Source organism: Mya arenaria, chromosome 10 (genome assembly GCF_026914265.1).
Source record: "Mya arenaria isolate MELC-2E11 chromosome 10, ASM2691426v1".
NCBI lineage: Eukaryota > Metazoa > Mollusca > Bivalvia > Myida > Myidae > Mya > Mya arenaria.
Genome location: NC_069131.1, coordinates 26,961,247 through 26,981,181, shown reverse-complemented (window position 1 = coordinate 26,981,181; position 19,935 = coordinate 26,961,247). Strand labels below are relative to the sequence as shown.

At 40.2% G+C, this 19,935-nt stretch overlaps 1 protein-coding gene across 1 annotated transcript in view; it reads left to right on the top strand.

The window, feature by feature from the left end:
- Nucleotides 1–9,681, top strand: part of LOC128206066 (cadherin-23-like) — a 72,535-nt gene extending 62,854 nt beyond the window's left edge. Inside the window, exons 31-38 of the mRNA XM_052908198.1 lie at nucleotides 1,914–2,096; nucleotides 2,671–2,864; nucleotides 3,768–4,013; nucleotides 4,975–5,140; nucleotides 6,553–6,654; nucleotides 7,341–7,557; nucleotides 8,111–8,311; nucleotides 8,741–9,681. Coding sequence (XP_052764158.1) covers nucleotides 1,914–2,096; nucleotides 2,671–2,864; nucleotides 3,768–4,013; nucleotides 4,975–5,140; nucleotides 6,553–6,654; nucleotides 7,341–7,557; nucleotides 8,111–8,311; nucleotides 8,741–8,792 — 1,361 coding nt within the window. The 3' untranslated portion in view covers nucleotides 8,793–9,681. The remainder of the gene's footprint in view (nucleotides 1–1,913; nucleotides 2,097–2,670; nucleotides 2,865–3,767; nucleotides 4,014–4,974; nucleotides 5,141–6,552; nucleotides 6,655–7,340; nucleotides 7,558–8,110; nucleotides 8,312–8,740) is intronic.
- The last annotated feature ends 10,254 nt before the right edge of the window (nucleotides 9,682–19,935 follow it).

The following is a 19,935-nucleotide window of genomic DNA, read 5'->3' as shown; positions in this document are numbered from 1 at the left end:
ATCCTAGGGTATTCACATGTGCCATCACCTAGGGCCAGGTCTCGGCTACACAGTGACATAGGTCCCTATGGTCCCCTTGCTCGTTTCTGCGAGAACGAGCCTTACATGTATGGTAGGGGTCAGTGGGGCTTATATTGCCCATATACGCACAATGTTGGGCTAAGGACGGGGCCAGACTAAAATCCTCGTAGTATTAACAGTTTCCCCGAATGTATCACACCGCCAGGTAACCCTTGGATACAGTGCCATTGGTCCCCTTGCTCGTTTTTAAGGCATCCGCACCATAACAGTGTCTGAATATGGGCCAAATTGGCATGGGGGATCGAGTTCATGTCCCTATCCCGCATAGCCTGCCTAAAATCCTAGGGTATTCACATGTGCCATCACCTAGGGCCAGGTCTCGGCTACACAGTGACATAGGTCCCTATGGTCCCCTTGCTCGTTTCTGCGAGAACGAGCCTTACATGTATGGTAGGGGTCAGTGGGGCTTATATTGCCCATATACGCACAATGTTGGGCTAAGGACGGGGCCAGACTAAAATCCTCGTAGTATTAACAGTTTCCCCGAATGTATCACACCGCCAGGTAACCCTTGGATACAGTGCCATTGGTCCCCTTGCTCGTTTTTAAGGCATCCGCACCATAACAGTGTCTGAATATGGGCCAAATTGGCATGGGGGATCGAGTTCATGTCCCTATCCCGCATAGCCTGCCTAAAATCCTAGGGTATTCACATGTGCCATCACCTAGGGCCAGGTCTCGGCTACACAGTGACATAGGTCCCTATGGTCCCCTTGCTCGTTTCTGCGAGAACGAGCCTTACATGTATGGTAGGGGTCAGTGGGGCTTATATTGCCCATATACGCACAATGTTGGGCTAAGGACGGGGCCAGACTAAAATCCTCGTAGTATTAACAGTTTCCCCGAATGTATCACACCGCCAGGTAACCCTTGGATACAGTGCCATTGGTCCCCTTGCTCGTTTTTAAGGCATCCGCACCATAACAGTGTCTGAATATGGGCCAAATTGGCATGGGGGATCGAGTTCATGTCCCTATCCCGCATAGCCTGCCTAAAATCCTAGGGTATTCACATGTGCCATCACCTAGGGCCAGGTCTCGGCTACACAGTGACATAGGTCCCTATGGTCCCCTTGCTCGTTTCTGCGAGAACGAGCCTTACATGTATGGTAGGGGTCAGTGGGGCTTATATTGCCCATATACGCACAATGTTGGGCTAAGGACGGGGCCAGACTAAAATCCTCGTAGTATTAACAGTTTCCCCGAATGTATCACACCGCCAGGTAACCCTTGGATACAGTGCCATTGGTCCCCTTGCTCGTTTTTAAGGCATCCGCACCATAACAGTGTCTGAATATGGGCCAAATTGGCATGGGGGATCGAGTTCATGTCCCTATCCCGCATAGCCTGCCTAAAATCCTAGGGTATTCACATGTGCCATCACCTAGGGCCAGGTCTCGGCTACACAGTGACATAGGTCCCTATGGTCCCCTTGCTCGTTTCTGCGAGAACGAGCCTTACATGCTTCCTCGAGATTAATGCTCTTATTGTATTGATTTTGATGGTGATACGGTGCTAGCACCGCATCCCCGCGGTGATATGGTGATACGGTGCTACGGTGCTAACTTCACGCACATAATAAAATAAGTTCACAAACAAAAAAATGAGATTAATCCGAAATTGGATTCCACACACGAATATATCGTTGGTGGTGGTGGTAAGCATATTTAAGAGATATAAGCAAATAGTTTTTAAATGTTATATTTCGTTAAATGCATTAAATGACACTTAAATTTAACCCTTCATCTATTTTGGAAGGCTATTCGAAGTGTGAACTAATGCTGAATGGGGGCATAGATTTGTTTGTTTAAATAAAATTCCTTGCTTTTTTAGAAATTAACACGGTTCCAAACATCACGAATCTACCTCTTTTGGACGTTGTTGCCGTATATGAAAATAACCCGGCAGGGGTCGTATATGACGTCGATCACGAGGACCCAGATACCGATGACGTCATCACTTATTACTGTGATTTTTTGGACGGAGGAGAAGAATACTTTGAGTGTAATTCATTAAGTACGTTCAATTATGTTTATATTCTGATATCGATATTGTTGTGCATGAATCGATATTATTGTACATAAATCGATATTGTTGTACATGAATCGATATTGTTGTGCATGAATCGATATTGTTGTACATGAATCGATATTTTTGTACATGAATCGATATTATTGTACATAAATCGAAATTGTTGTACATGAATCGATATTGTTGTGCATGAATCGATATTATTGTACATAAATCGAAATTGTTGTACATGAATCGATATTGTTGTACATAAATCGATGTAATTGTACATGAATCGATAAATGTTGTACATGAATCGATATTGTTGTGCATGAATCGATATTGTTGTGCATGAATCGATATTATTGCACATAAATCGATATTTTGTAGATAAATCGATATTGTTGTACATTTATTTTATAGAACATATATTTAGGTAGATCATTGCAATATGTTTAAACACACACAGTGGAAATTAAATCGCAGTTTTTTTTTATTTTCATTTTAATGCTGTGTTTGCGAGTAGCTTTTGCTGTATGTTTAGGAAAGTAAGAACATAAATTATGATATCTCGTTGAAGCCGGAGAAATCAGCACGAAGCAGAGTATAAACTTTGAGGAAGTGACGGTTCGTGAATACGAGGTAGACGTGCACGTCAATGATGGTTACGCCGACTCAACGGTAGAGACGCTGACTTTACACATCAGTGACGTCAACGAACAGCCGACCTTCCAGACGGGTAGTTGGACCATAACAAAACCGGATGAAGGAGGGGTAAGTATGGAAATAAATGAATGTATGCTACATTTTTTAATATATTTTTAGTTCGAAAAGACGATTTGAAATTTAATTTAAATTAAAAGCTTTTTATCAATGAAAATGGCGATATTCAGAATGATTGACATTAAATGATGACATAATCAATGTTTATCAGTGGAGTTTGATCAAATTATTAGTTTAAAGATGCAATCTTACTCCCAAATAAGATTTATCGCAATTAGTACACTTGTTTTAATATATCAAAATGGTTAAATAAATGTCGAAAACAATGATTCTTATAAAGGATACCAAGTGAAATTTGAAAGAAAAGTGCAGAAAACACGAAATTTCTACCTTATGAAACGATGTAAATCACAGTAAATATTGTAGCATTCACCAATCATTTAAAATGTTTGCGTTTTCAGCTATTTAATACACGATAACAATCTTGTTATCAGTAATTGATATTTTACATAAATGCATTATTAAGTAAGTAGTAAAAGGCGTTTCACTCAAACTATATGTTTGTTATACATGCGTTTGTATTGATTTTCAATAAGAGTGCAACTTAAAATTGCAAAAACATTAAATGATTGGTGAGTGCTAAAAGATTAACTGTGGTCTACTATCGTCTCATAAGGTAGACATACCGTGTTTTCTGCACCTTTCTTTCAAATTAAACTCGATTTCCTTCATAAGAATCATTGTTTTCGATATTTATTCATCATTTTTGGTATATTAAAGCAATTGCATTAATTGTGGTAATTTTTTTGGGAGTAAGAATGCATCTTAGAATAGGCCAACTATCCGTTGATTCTATCAAATACTATTGTAACTGCTAAATGAGTATATAAACTGTTAAGTCTTGGATTATGAAATCAAGTGTAAACATTGAAATCATTATTCTCATTTGCTTAGCCTGGAGAACAAATTGACTGCCCAGCTTTCAAGGAGGATATTATGGACGAGGACATAAATGACGTACACACCTACAAAATGTCCTGTCCGGGAGGGGCCGGTGTGTTTGTTATGGACCCGCTGACCGCATGTGTGACCATGACAAAAGAGTGGGACCTGGATACGGCTCCCAGGCGTGGAGGGACCGGTACTATTGTCTGCACGGTGACGGCTACAGACAGGCGTGGGCTTGAAACAACCACAACTGTATGCATTAGAAATTTATCAACATGAATTTGCTTGCATGGATAAGATTTAAACTATTCAAAGACAACAAACCTTAGTTATGGCCATAATTAATAACCAACTTGGATATAAGTTAAGTTTAAAAGTAGAAACGGAGTGTTTTGATTGGACTGTAAAAATAACTGGCCAATAGTCTGAATAGAGTCATTGAAGCGTATCGAAGGATAAGAACAGAACAGAACAGAACAGAACATTTATTTAGATACAAGCATATACTGCTTATGATCATCAAAACAACCACCATAGCATGCAGAACAGGATATATAAATTGTCATGAATACAAACAAAAAGAAACTACAAGAAGAGAGCAATAACATCCAGTTTAAGTTAGGCTGTACTGTTAACTAGATTGTCTCTGATCTGATTTGCCTTTATAATAAATATAGCCAGTTTGTGTAACAACGACATTTTCTTAGAGTTAAGAAGAGTAATATTGTTTAACATACTAGGTCGCGTTCGATAATAACTAGATATATAATTATCTCTAAAGTGTTTATATCTATCTCATATAAATACAGAATAATATTCATCTTCAATGTCATTCAATGAACATTCATCACATCTCCTCATATTCATAAGAATAAGAATGATTTAGACTGCTGCTCTTGAACTCAAACTCATTAAGCTCATTGATACGTCATATGATAAAAAATACAAATATGTCCATTTCGCATACCGTTTCAAATACAATAAAATGTGTTTTCCGAATCCTTTTGCTTAAGTATTTCTAGAAGAAAAAGTATTATAGGTAGGATTCGCCTTTCATTAATATAGTGAAATGAAACGATTAGCGCACACTTTTATCAGGTACTATCAATTTTACATCAACTTTAAGAGAGTAATTTATGTGGAATACTTTTAAGCGTCTACATGTATGCTTCCTAAAGTCATGATTACACTGTTATCACTTGTTCTCCCACAGCTGAATATCGTGATCAACGAGGAGGACGACAACAAGCCGTACCTTGACCAGACGTCATACGTCTTCTGCGCTGCAACTGGCTCAACTGGGGGTACGCTGGAGACCGTCTCCGCCTCTGATAATGACGTACTAGATGCTAACAAGGAACATACGTTTGAGTTCACAGGTAGGGAATGAGTTTAAGTGTTAGAAGAGGGTGCTGCGCCTGGTAAATATTTCGTAGCCCCCTTTTGCGCTAACGGAGATCAACATGCATGTGTACGCTACTGACGCAAAAGGAACTTACGTATGTGTTTACAGATTGGGAATGAGCCCAAGTGTTTTAGAAGGATGCTGCGCCTTGTAAATATTTCGTAGCACCCTTTTGCCCTCATGGAAATCAATATGTGTACCCTAATTGTACACAAGGAACCTACGTATGAGTTCAAAGATTGAACTTGAGCTAAAGAGTTATGTGAGGGTATTATGCATTATCCTTTTTCATAACAAAATGTTATCCCAGTAAAGAGCAGTATTAAATCATTACTAACACACACGGAACCTACATATGAGTACACAGGTAGGGTTTGCCGAAGGGTGCTATGCCTTTTTTTTGGTAGCACCATTTTGTCCTCATGGAAAGCAACATGAGCACCCTGCTTTCACACAATGAACTTACGTATGACTTCAAAGCTTGGGATTGAGCAAAAGAGTTATTTGAGGGTGCTGTGCCTTGTCGTTTTCGTAACGCCCTTTTATGCCGATTAAATGCGGCATGTGCACCTTACTTACACACAAGAAACTTACGTAGGAGCTCACAGGTGGGAAGTGAGCTATGAAAGGGTGCTACGCCTCGTCTTTTTTGGTCGCAACCTTCTGACCTAATGGAGACCAGTATGTGTACCTTACTTACACAAAAGGAAGTAACATTAGACCCCAAAGGTTTTTAACATGTATCGCAACATATGCATATTTCGCAAGAATATCTGATTTCCATAATTTGGAACTCTATATAGACTTATAATATGTTGTTTGATCAGACTGTGATATTGTTTAATTATACAGTATCTGTTTCGCTTCATGCTTCTCAAGGCAAATCATAATTCACAGCCACGTATTGTGATTTACCCTGTGGCATGAAGTGAAACAGGTTGGTAAATAAACAAAATGACAAACCCATGTGAAGTTGTCATTCGAAACTTCTCGGCCATTTTCTTTCGAAACAATCTCGGATGTATGCCGGTACATCTTTCGAAGTAGTTCGTTAAATTTTAAGTAACGGTATTATTTAATATTAGTGTTATTAACGTGTATTTTGTATTACTAAGTTTAAATTGATTGCCAGTGATGTGAATAATTGAATAAATTATTAAGAATCCCAAGTGTAAAGTCTTAAAGTTTAATTGCTAAATAGAAATTATTACGAGATCTACTTGCAGCGTAGTTAAACTGTATAGAGCTCTGACATTGTAAACCGTCCATATTCACCGAAGTTGTTTAATATAGAAAATGGCAGAGAAGTTCCGAATGGTGATGTCATGTTTCTATTTTTATGTATAGAATCAATAATTCAGCCTTATATTGTATTTACAACAATAGGAAGCGGACCATTTTCTGCCAATGGGGACGGACTCCTTTCCCACGGTGATGTTAGCAGTTATGCAAAGGGTACAACGTTTGAAACAACACTGAGAGTCACAGGTTTGTTGTCCTCTTGAATGAGTAATTATCTTAAAGCTGCACTCTCACAGATTAAAATTTTGACTTTTTTATTTTTTGTCTTGGAACCAGCGAATTTTTGCGAAAATATATTTTGTTCATTGTATACTTTTATATGACGACTTCAGTGTGTGTATATCAAGTGATAAATTATGTCATATACGGAAGGCAAAATTTTGCTTAAAATAAAGACTCAAATCAAAGATAACTTTTCTTTTAATACACCATTTTAAATAAAACCAAGGGCAGTCTACGCTTCTTAAAGAGCCCCGCCTTCGTTTTATTACCGAAGTTTGATAAGGTGATTAGTTTCATCAAACACTTCTACAAACCTGTTTCCAAAATAATGTTTTGACAGTGCTCCGTCAGACGGCCGTAAAAAAGGTTTGTCGAAGTGTCTTATAAAGCTAAACCCTAAATCAAACTCTGGTAAAAGACCGAACGGTGGGCTCTGTAAGCTACGTAGAGTGCGCTATGTTTCATTTAAAATGGTGAAGAATTGTGATGTTATCTTTGTTTAAAGACTTCATTCAAAGCAAAATATTGCCTTCCGACGTAGCATTAATGACGCAATTTATCACGTGGTATACACACACTGGACATGATTTGTTACATTAGTCGGTTCTGTATTGTTAAACTATCACATGCAACTAGTCTTCTTTCTACAGATGCAGCCGGCCATTCCGATGAATCGCCTGTTACTATTATTATTTGCGACCCTGTGCCGTCACAGTCAAGCTCTAGTTCATCAAGTTCATCATCCTCTTCTACATCCGGATCTTCGGAGAATTTCCTCTTCTGGTTAATCCCCGCCATTTTGTTGGGTGCACTCTTGCTCGGGCTTCTGGCGTTCCTGTTGCGAAAATGTTGTCTTGCGGGACGTTGGTAAGTTCCAATGAAACAATGGACATATCATTTTTTTCACTTAAAAATCCACCGGAAAGTATATAATAGTATCGTATTCCTGCAAAAAAACACCTTCCAGTGCTTCTCACAGTGCAACAATTAGTTTGAAGGACAAATACATAAATCTTCAAAACTAAGTTCAACTTTAAGTTTTAATACTTTTTTTTGGCCTTCCTCACCAACTTTTGCATTGTTGAAGGCTCTTAACCCTGGCCGTAACTTTAAACCTTCAACAAGGTTGTTTCTGTGATGGCCACTTACTAATTCATCAATTTCAACTTCAATTTTACAACGTGGCTTACATAATAATTCACACGCGAAAAAAACTGAATAGTATTCATGGGTGCCATTCGTTTAGTAGGTTTCAATGAATATAAAAAGAATGTAAAAACATGACCACCCCGACAATATCGCATATCTCAAACTGGATGAACGTGTTATGGATCGAACCGCATGCATATATAAAAATTAGCAACAAGAGTTATTTTTGAGACCATGTACATGTACAATTTTTATTTTATCTCACTGACAGTGGTTCCTGTTACCGCTCTTACCCTAAAGCCATACGCACTGTACGCGCCGCCCGCCCTGTGCAAGTCGTGCGCCAGCCCGTGAAAACAGTCCGCCCGGTGACGAGGCCCGTCCAGATAATTGAAGAAAAGCCGCCAGTCAGAGTAGCCTCGCCCCCGCGTGAAAAAGGAACTATTGCGCCATTGGAACTGCCGATCACACAGTTGGTTATTTTTGACTATGTTTATCTATCCCAGTTTATGTGACATAATCTAGGATGGTTTTGAAATACAATATTAATGAGGCGATTGTTCGGAACTTTGTTGAAGTGAATAACTTCATTTGCAAAATCGTTTTCAACTTTTTTTCATGCTTATATATCTGAATAAAACACAAACAACTGACACATGTGTCTCGAAGTTTAAGTACAAACATATCATTGATGTAGTCTTAAGGCCTAAGATCTGTGTGTATTTGTCACATCTATGAAACTTTTCTAAGAATTGTTGAGACTGGCCCACGACGTACATATCCATCACAGTTTTATTTCAATTATTGATGTTTGGCTCGTAAATTTAATTCCGTTTTGATTATCCTGTATTATAAACTACGCTCTACACTGCTCTGTTATAGATACCGTTTTCTTTTCCAGTTTCCATGCACGAGACATAGGCAACCTTGGTGGCAGATATCCGATGTCGTAGTCATATTTTCAGAGCTGCTCTTCAGTTTTTTTAAACAGATTCACTACAGTTTTCAAAGAGATTCACTTTAGTTTTCATTAAGATGCACTACAGTTTTCGGAAAAGAGATTCACAACAGTTTTCAGAGAGATTCACTACAGTTTTCAAACAGATTCACTGCAGTTTTCAAAGAAATTCACTTCAGTTTTCAAACAGATTCACTGCAGTTTTCAAACGGATTCACTACAGTTTTCAAACAGATTCAATACAGTTTTCAAATGAATTCACTTCAGTTTTCAAACGGATTCACTGCAGTTTTCAAACGGATTCAGTGCAGTTTGCAAACGGATTCAGTACAGTTTTCAAATGGATTCAATGCAGTTTTCAAACGGATTCACTGCAGTTTTCAAACGGATTCAGTTCAGTTGCCCTGACAATACATTCTTATAAAGATCGAATTTGATTATTCAAAGTATTTGTGATATATTCGAGGGACTTGTGAATGTTTGCTTAGTTTATGATGCTCCCATAGGCTTTTAGGCGTGGTATAGATTTCTTTTAAGATTTCTTTTTTTATACTTATGTGTCTGAAAACCTTTTGTAAATTGTTGGCAGTTTTTGATATCTGTTCAGATATACAATAATGGAATATGCCTTTATTATAACTTTAATAAGCAAAACAAAGAACATTAGTTTGATAGACATGCATGTATTCAAATGTCTCAAGTGGTTATCAAAAATAATGCTTACCATAGTCCATAGCGGCTGAGTATGTCGTCAAAATTTCGAATTTAATCGTTGTTCAATTATTCAACGTTCGTAACTTAAAAAAACAACGTTGTTGACAACTTCGAGAAATGCTTTGTTGCTCAGGTACTACAACTCATTTTTAATAAACTCTTGCCATATACACTGGTGTTGTTATATAAGTGTTGCCATTTACAAGGGAGTGTCATATACACGAATGATGTCCTATAATATACAGGAATAGTCATATCAACGGTCTCTCATATACAGGGATGTTGTCCTATGTACAGAAACTGCCATATCCACGGTTTTGTCACATATTCAGGATAATGTCCTTTATACAAGAATTGTCATATCCACGAGGTGTCATATACACGGATGGTGTCCTTTATACAAGAATTGTCATATCCACGGTGTGTCATATACACGGATGATTTTCTATATACAGGAATTGTCATGTCCACGGTGCGTCATATACACGGACGATGTCCTATATACAGGAATTATCTTGTCCACGGTGCGTCATATACACGGACGATGTCCTATATACAGGAATTGTCATGTCCACGGTGCGTCATATACACGGACGATGTCCTATATACAGGAATTGTCATATCCACGGTGCGTCATATACACGGACGATGTCCTATATACAGGAATTGTCATGTCCACGGTGCGTCATAAACACGGCCGATGTCCTCTAAACAGGAATTATCATGTCCACGGTGCGTCATATACACGGACGATGTCCTATATACAGGAATTTTCATGTCCACGGTGCGTCATATACACGGACGATGTCCTATATACAGGAATTGTTATGTCCACGGTGCGTCATATACACGGACGATGTCCTATATACATGAATTGTCATGTCCACGGTGCGTCATATACACGGACGATGTCCTATATACAGGAATTGTCATGTCCACGGTGCGTCATATACACGGACGATGTCCTATATACAGGAATTGTCATGTCCACGGTGCGTCATATACACGGACGATGTCCTATATACAGGAATTGTCATGTCCACGGTGCGTCATATACACGGACGATGTCCTATATACAGGAATTATCATGTCCACGGTGCGTCATATACACGGACGATGTCCTATATACAGGAATTGTCATGTCCACGGTGCGTCATATACACGGACGATGTCCTATATACAAGAATTGTCATGTCCACGGTGCGTCATATACACGGACGATGTCCTATATACAAGAATTGTCATGTCCACGGTGCGTCATATACACGGACGATGTCCTATGTACAGGAATTGTCATGTCCACGGTGCGTCATATACACGGACGATGTCCTATATACAGGAATTATCAAGTCCACGGTGCGTCATATACACGGATGTTGTCCTATATACAGGAATTGTCATATCCACGGTGCGTCATATACACGGACGATGTCCTATATACAGGAATTGTCATATCCACGGAACGTCATATACACGGACGATGTCCTATATACAGGAATTGTCATATCCACGGAGCGTCATATACACGGACAATGTCCTATATACAGGAATTGTCATGTCCACGGTGCGTCATATACACGGATGATGTCCTATATACAGGAATTGTCATGTCCACGGTGCGTCATATACACGGACGATGTCCTATATACAGGAATTGTCATGTCCACGGTGCGTCATATACACGGATGTTGTCCTATATACAGGAATTATCATGTCCACGGTGCGTCATATACACGGATGATGTCCTATATACAGGAATTGTCATGTCCACTGTGCGTCATATACACGGACGATGTCCTATATACAGGAATTGTCATGTCCACGGTGCGTCATATACACGGACGATGTCCTATATACAGAAATTTTCATGTCCACGGTGCGTCATATACACGGATGTTGTCCTATATACAGGAATTGTCATGTCCACGGTGCGTCATATACACGGATGATGTCCTATATACAGGAATTGTCATGTCTCCTATATACAGGAATTGTCATGTCCACGGTGCGTCATATACACGGACGATGTTCTATATACAGGAATTATCATGTCCACGGTGCGTCATATACACGGACGATGTCCTATATACAGGAATTATCATGTCCACGGTGCGTCATATACACGGACGATGTCCTATATACAGGAATTGTCATGTCCACGGTGCGTCATATACACGGACGATGTCCTATATACAGGAATTGTCATGTCCACGGTGCGTCATATACACGGACGATGTCCTATATACATTAATTGTCATGTCCACGGTGCGTCATATACACGGCCGATGTCCTATATACAGGAATTATCATGTCCACGGTGCGTCATATACACGGATGATGTCCTATATACAGGAATTGTCATGTCCACGGTGCGTCATATACACGGACGATGTCCTATATACAGGAATTGTCATGTCCACGGTGCGTCATATACACGGATGTTGTCCTATATACAGGAATTATCATGTCCACGGTGCGTCATATACACGGATGTTGTCCTATATACAGGAATTGTCATGTCCACGGTGCGTCATATACACGGACGATGTCCTATATACAGGAATTATCATGTCCACGGTGCGTCATATACACGGACGATGTTCTATATACAGGAATTGTCATGTCCACGGTGCGTCATATACACGGACGATGTCCTATATACAGGAATTGTCATGTCCACGGTGCGTCATATACACAGATGATGTCCTATATACAGGAATTATCATGTCGACGGTACGTCATATACACGGATGATGTTCTATATACAGGAATTGTCATGTCCACGGTGCGTCATATACACGGACGATGTTCTATATACAGGAATTGTCATGTCCACGGTGCGTCATATACACGGACGATGTCCTATATACTGGAATTATCATGTCCACGGTGTGTGATATACACGGACGATGTTCTATATACTGGAATTATCATGTCCACGGTGTGTGATATACACGGACGATGTTCTATATACAGGAATTGTCATGTCCACGGTGCGTAATATACACGGACGATGTCCTATATACAGGAATTGTCATGTCCACGGTGCGTCATATACACGGACGATGTCCTATATACAGGAATTGTCATGTCCACGGTGCGTCATATACACGGACGATGTTCTATATACAGGAATTATCATGTCCAAGGTGCGTCATATACACGGCCGATGTCCTATATACAGGAATTATCATGTCCAAGGTGCGTCATATACACGGCCGATGTCCTATATACAGGAATTGTCATGTCCACGGTGCGTCATATACACGGACGATGTCCTATATACAGGAATTGTCATGTCCATGGTGCGTCATATACACGGATGATGTTCTATATACAGGAATTATCATGTCCAAGGTGCGTCATATACACGGATGATGTTCTATATACAGGAATTGTCATGTCCACGGTGCGTCATATAAACGGACGATGTCCTATATACAGGAATTGTCATGTCCACGGTGCGTCATATACACGGACGATGTCCTATATACAGGAATTGTCATGTCCACGGTGCGTCATATACTTGGACGATGTCCTATATACAGGAATTATCATGTCCACGGTGCGTCATATACACGGACGATGTCCTATATACAGGAATTGTCATGTCCACGGTGCGTCATATACACGGCCGATGTCCTATATACAGGAATTGTCATGTCCACGGTGCGTCATATACACGGCCGATGTCCTATATACAGTAATTGTCATGTCCACGGTGCGTCATATACACGGCCGATGTCCTATATACAGGAATTGTCATGTCCACGGTGCGTCATATACACGGATGATGTCCTATATACAGGAATTGTCATGTCCACGGTGCGTCATATACACGGATGATGTTCTATATACTGGAATTGTCATGTCCACGGTGCGTCATATACACGGCCGATGTCCTATATACAGGAATTATCATGTCCACGGTGCGTCATATACACGGATGATGTCCTATATACAGGAATTGTCATGTCCACGGTGCGTCATATACACGGATGATGTTCTATATACTGGAATTGTCATGTCCACGGTGCGTCATATACACGGACGATGTCCTATATACAGGAATTGTCATGTCCACGGTGCGTCATATACACGGCCGATGTCCTATATACAGGAATTGTCATGTCCACGGTGCGTCATATACACGGCCGATGTCCTATATACAGGATTTGTCATGTCCACGGTGCGTCATATACACGGCCGATGTCCTATATACATTAATTATCATGTCCACGGTGCGTCATATACACGGCCGATGTCCTATATACAGGAATTGTCATGTCCACGGTGCGTCATATACACGGATGATGTTCTATATACTGGAATTGTCATGTCCACGGTGCGTCATATACACGGACGATGTCCTATATACAGGAATTGATATGTCCACGGTGCGTCATATACACGGCCGATGTCCTATATACAGGAATTGTCATGTCCACGGTGCGTCATATACACGGCCGATGTCCTATATACATTAATTGTCATGTCCACGGTGCGTCATATACACGGCCGATGTCCTATATACAGGAATTATCATGTCCACGGTGCGTCATATACACGGATGATGTCCTATATACAGGAATTGTCATGTCCACGGTGCGTCATATACACGGACGATGTCTTATATACAGGAATTATCATGTCCAAGGTGGGTCATATACACGGACGATGTCCTATATACAGGAATTATCATGTCCACGGTGTGTATTATACACGGACGATGTCCTATATACAGGAATTATCATGTCCACGGTGTGTAATATACACGGACGATATCCTATATACAGGAATTATCATATCTAAGGTGTGTCATATACACGGACGATGTCCTATATTCAAGAATTGTCATATGCACGGTGTGTCATATACTAGGATTTTGTCCTATATACAGGAATTGTCATATCCACGGTGTGTAATGTACACGGACGATGTTCTATATACAGGAATTGTCATGTCCACGGTGCGTCATATACACGGACGATGTCCTATATACAGGAATTATCATGTCCACGGTGCGTCTTATACACGGACGATGTCCTATATACAGGAATTTTCATGTCCACGGTGCGTCATATACACGGACGATGTCCTATATACAAGAATTGTCATGTCCACGGTGCATCATATACACTGACGATGTCCTATATACAGGAATTGTCATGTCCACGATGCGTCATATACACTGAAGATGTCCTATATACAGGAATTATCATGTCCACGGTGCGTCATATACACGGACGATGTCCTATATACAGGAATTGTCATGTCCACGGTGCGTCATATACACGGACGATGTTATATATACAGGAATTGTCATGTCCACGGTGCGTCATATACACGGACGATGTCCTATATACAGGAATTGTCATGTCCACGGTGCGTCATATACACGGACGATGTCCTATATACAGGAATTGTCATGTCCACGGTGCGTCATATACACGGACGATGTCCTATATACAGGAATTGTCATGTCCACGGTGCGTCATATACACGGACGATGTCCTATATACAGGAATTGTCATGTCCACGGTGCGTCATATACACGGACGATGTCCTATATACAGGAATTATCATGTCCACGGTGCGCCATATACACGGACGATGTCCTATATACAGGAATTATCATGTCCACGGTGCGTCATATACACGGACGATGTCCTATATACAGGAATTATCATGTCCACGGTGCGTCATATACACGGACGATGTCCTATATACAGGAATTGTCATGTCCACGGTGCGTCATATACACGGACGATGTCCTATATACAGGAATTGTCATGTCCACGGTGCGTCATATACACGGACGATGTCCTATATACAGGAATTGTCATGTCCACGGTGCGTCATATACACGGACGATGTCCTATATACAGGAATTATCATGTCCACGGTGCGTCATATACACGGACGATGTCCTATATACAGGAATTATCATGTCCACGGTGCGTCATATTCACGGACGATGTCCTATATACAGGAATTATCATGTCCACGGTGCGTCATATACACGGACGATGTCCTATATACAGGAATTGTCATGTCCACGGTGCGTCATATACACGGACGATGTCCTATATACAGGAATTGTCATGTCCACGGTGCGTCATATACACGGACGATGTCCTATATACAGGAATTGTCATGTCCACGGTGCGTCATATACACGGACGATGTCCTATATAGAGGAATTGTCATGTCCACGGTGCGTCATATACACGGATGAAGTCCTATATACAGGAATTGTCATGTCCACGGTGCGTCATATACACGGACGATGTCCTATATACAGGAATTATCATGTCCAAGGTGCGTTATATACACGGACGATGTCTTATATATAGGAATTATCATGTCCACGGTGTGTAATATACACGGACGATGTCCTATATACTGGAATTGTCATATCCAAGGTGTGTCATATACACGAACGATGTCCTATATACAAGAATTGTCATATCCACGGTGTGTCATATACACGGATCTTGCCTATATACAGGAATTGTCATATCCACGATGTGTAATGTACACGGATGATGTTCTATATACAGGAATTGTCATGTCCACAGTGCGTCATATACACGGACGATGTCCTATATACAGGAATTATCATGTCCACGGTGCGTCATATACACGGACGATGTCCTATATACAGGAATTGTCATGTCCACGGTGCGTCATATACACGGACGATGTCCTATATACAGGAATTGTCATGTCCACGGTGCGTCATATACACGGATGATGTCCTATATACAAGAATTGTCATGTCCATGGTGTGTCATATACACGGATGATGCCCTATATACAGGAATTGTCATGTCCACGGTGCGTCATATACACGGACGATGTCCTATATACAGGAATTATCATGTCCACGATGCGTCATATACACGGACGATGTCCTATATAGAGGAATTGTCATGTCCATGGTGTGTCATATACACGGATGATGCCCTATATACAGGAATTTTCATGTCCACGGTGCGTCATATACACGGACGATGTCCTATATACAGGAATTATCATGTCCACGGTGCGTCATATACACGGACGATGTCCTATATACAGGAATTATCATGTCCACGGTGCGTCATATACACGGACGATGTCCTATATACAGGAATTGTCATGTCCACGGTGCGTCATATACACGGACGATGTCCTATATACAGGAATTGTCATGTCCACGGTGCGTCATATACACGGACGATGTCCTATATACAGGAATTGTCATGTCCACGATGCGTCATATACACGGACAATGTCCTATATACAGGAATTACCATGTACACGGTGTGTCATATACACGGATGATGTTCTATATACAGGAATTGTCATGTCCACGGTGCGTCATATACACGGACGATGTTCTATATACAGGAATTGTCATGTCCACGGTGCGTCATATACACGGACGATGTCCTATATACAGGAATTGTCATGTCCACGGTGCGTCATATACACGGACGATGTCCTATATACAGGAATTATCATGTCCAAGGTGCGTTATATACACGGACGATGTCCTATATACTGGAATTATCATGTCCAAGGTGCGTCATATACACGGACGATGTCCTATATACAGGAATTATCATTTTCACGGTGCGTAATATACACGGACGATGTCCTATATATAGGAATTATCATGTCCACGGTGTGTAATATACACGGACGATGTCCTATATACTGGAATTGTCATATCCAAGGTGTGTCATATACACGAACGATGTCCTATATACAAGAATTGTCATATCCACGGTGTGTCATATACACGGATCTTGCCTATATACAGGAATTGTCATATCCACGATGTGTAATGTACACGGATGATGTTCTATATACAGGAATTGTCATGTCCACAGTGCGTCATATACACGGACGATGTCCTATATACAGGAATTATCATGTCCACGGTGCGTCATATACACGGACGATGTCCTATAAACAGGAGTTGCCATGTTTCTTATAAACAGATGGTATCACATTCACGGGTGTTTTTATATACAGTAGTTGTATACACGGGTGTTTCCACATACACGGATTTTGTTAAATATGGGTGTAATAATATACACGGATGTTTCCATATATACAAGCGTTGCCATATACTCAAGTTTTGTCATATGTAGGTGCTATCATATACATGGGTGTTGTCATAAACACGGGTGTTGTCATATACACGGGTGTTGTCATAAACACGGGTGTTGTTATATACACGGGTGTTGTCATACACGGGTGTTGCCATAAACACGGGTGTTGTCATATACACTGCTGCTGTCATAAACACGGGTGTTGTCATATACACGGGTGTTGTCATATACACGGGTGTTGTCATATACACGGGTGTTGTCATATACACGGGTGTTGTCATATACACGGGTGTTGTCATATACACGGGTGTTGTTATATATACGGACGTTGTCATACACGGGTGTTGCCATATACACGGGTGTTGTTATATATACGGACGTTGTCATACACGGGTGTTGCCATATACACGGGTGTTGTTATATATACGGACGTTGTCATACACGGGTGTTGCCATATACACGGGTGTTGTTATATATACGGACGTTGTCATACACGGGTGTTGCCATATACACGGGTGTTGTTATATATACGGACGTTGTCATACACGGGTGTTGCAATATGCACGGATGATGTCTTATAAAAAGGTTTTTCCATATACTGGGTGGTTATCATATACACAGGTGTTGCCATTTATAAGAATTTGTTTTATACAGTGGTGTTGTTATACGCGTGTTGCGATATGCATACACATAGGCACTTGTGTTCCTTTATTTCCATGCATGCACGCATCAGGCAGGGATCGGACAGATGTCGTTCGTGCTCTTGTAAGGGTGTTTAGGGTAATCGAACTTGATATTGACCTTGGAATTTATTTAAGTCACCGGTTTTCATCATGATCGTATATAGAGAATAGTAGGTTAGCGTCGTGGATGGAGAAAGTTTTTTCTGGCAAGGAGGATGAATGAATAGGTTGAGCCGTATTAACTTTCTCCATCCACAGAACTAACCTGTTTTCTATTTATTCGGTTACTTATTAATTGTGTTAATACGTACACATATATCAATGATTTTAAGACGCAAAACTCAGTTGGCGCTGGAGTTGTGTATCTAGTTAGTTTGAGGTAAAAGTCAGATTCTGTTGAAATTGTTTGTACCTCGATAATGCCTTTAGAATTCTGACTCTTGACGCGAGCTCTCCACCAAAATTGCTGCCAGTTGTGAAAGTCCGATCAATCTAAAGAGCAGTGGAGCTGAAATGTTTTGATTGCTTTGACTCACAAGAAAGTACATGTAGGTTCACTCATAACCAAAGTCGTTCAAAACTACAGTGTAAGAGGAAAACACAATACGTCATTGTGTCAATACGAATGCACATCTCCACGATCTTAAGACACAAAACCCAGTCGGCTTCGAGCTATCTGCATTCTCAAGCCGCATCTGGGGGTTCACTGAAGTAATGAATTCATACGCTGTATTTTGATTGGATTGCGGTTAGCGAATTTGGATAATCAAAGTAGTACCAGAACTGATTACAATGAAAACATCCAATAAAAATAGTTCTCCTAACAATTCAAGCTAACTGTATGTTCTTTTATTGAAGCACAAGAAATTCATACGTAGCGAGTGAGTTAATCGGGTTAACTACATGAATGTTCTTGCATACGGTCAGATTATATGCAATAAGAATATGAACATATTGCAAAAGTACGCATCGAAAATTTTCCGTTCAATGCTCTGTATTGATAGACTGGTACCCTCTTTCTCTTTTATCCGAAATGAAACCAGTATCAGCTAACCGCGGTGCCCGTCGCGCATTTGAAATGTCTTGTGAATTCATACGTAAAGCGAATAAACGTGCGGTCTAAGTAGAAAACAACCAGGAAAGTTGGTTTAAAAAAGTATTGTTATCCTTTGTATAGAATGTTGGTATTCCGAAGTCGATCCCTGTTCTTTTTTTCGACATAATTTGTATGTTTCCGTGATATTTTATTTTCGATTCAAAGTTTTTTTAACTAATCATCGCGAGGCACTTAGTACTTTTTTACATACAGCATGATTGTTGGTATTTATTGTTCAAATACTATTAATGTTAACTAAAAACCATATGCCGCGTAACTTTTGAGTTTTATTTAACAATGCAGTGCCGAATATTGTGGAGATAGAATTGAATTTGTATTAATTAATCAGTTGACTTGTGGCGTTTAGGGAACAAAATTAAAATCAAAATATTCAATAAAGTTCCCTTATCACCCAATGTTGTGGAATAGTGAAGTAATGAAGATTTAACCTCACAACAGTCTTTCTCAAATGCTGTCCAGGCTTTTTTATGCTTAAGAATAACTAACCTCGCGATGTCAGACCAGAAATCATCTTGGCAT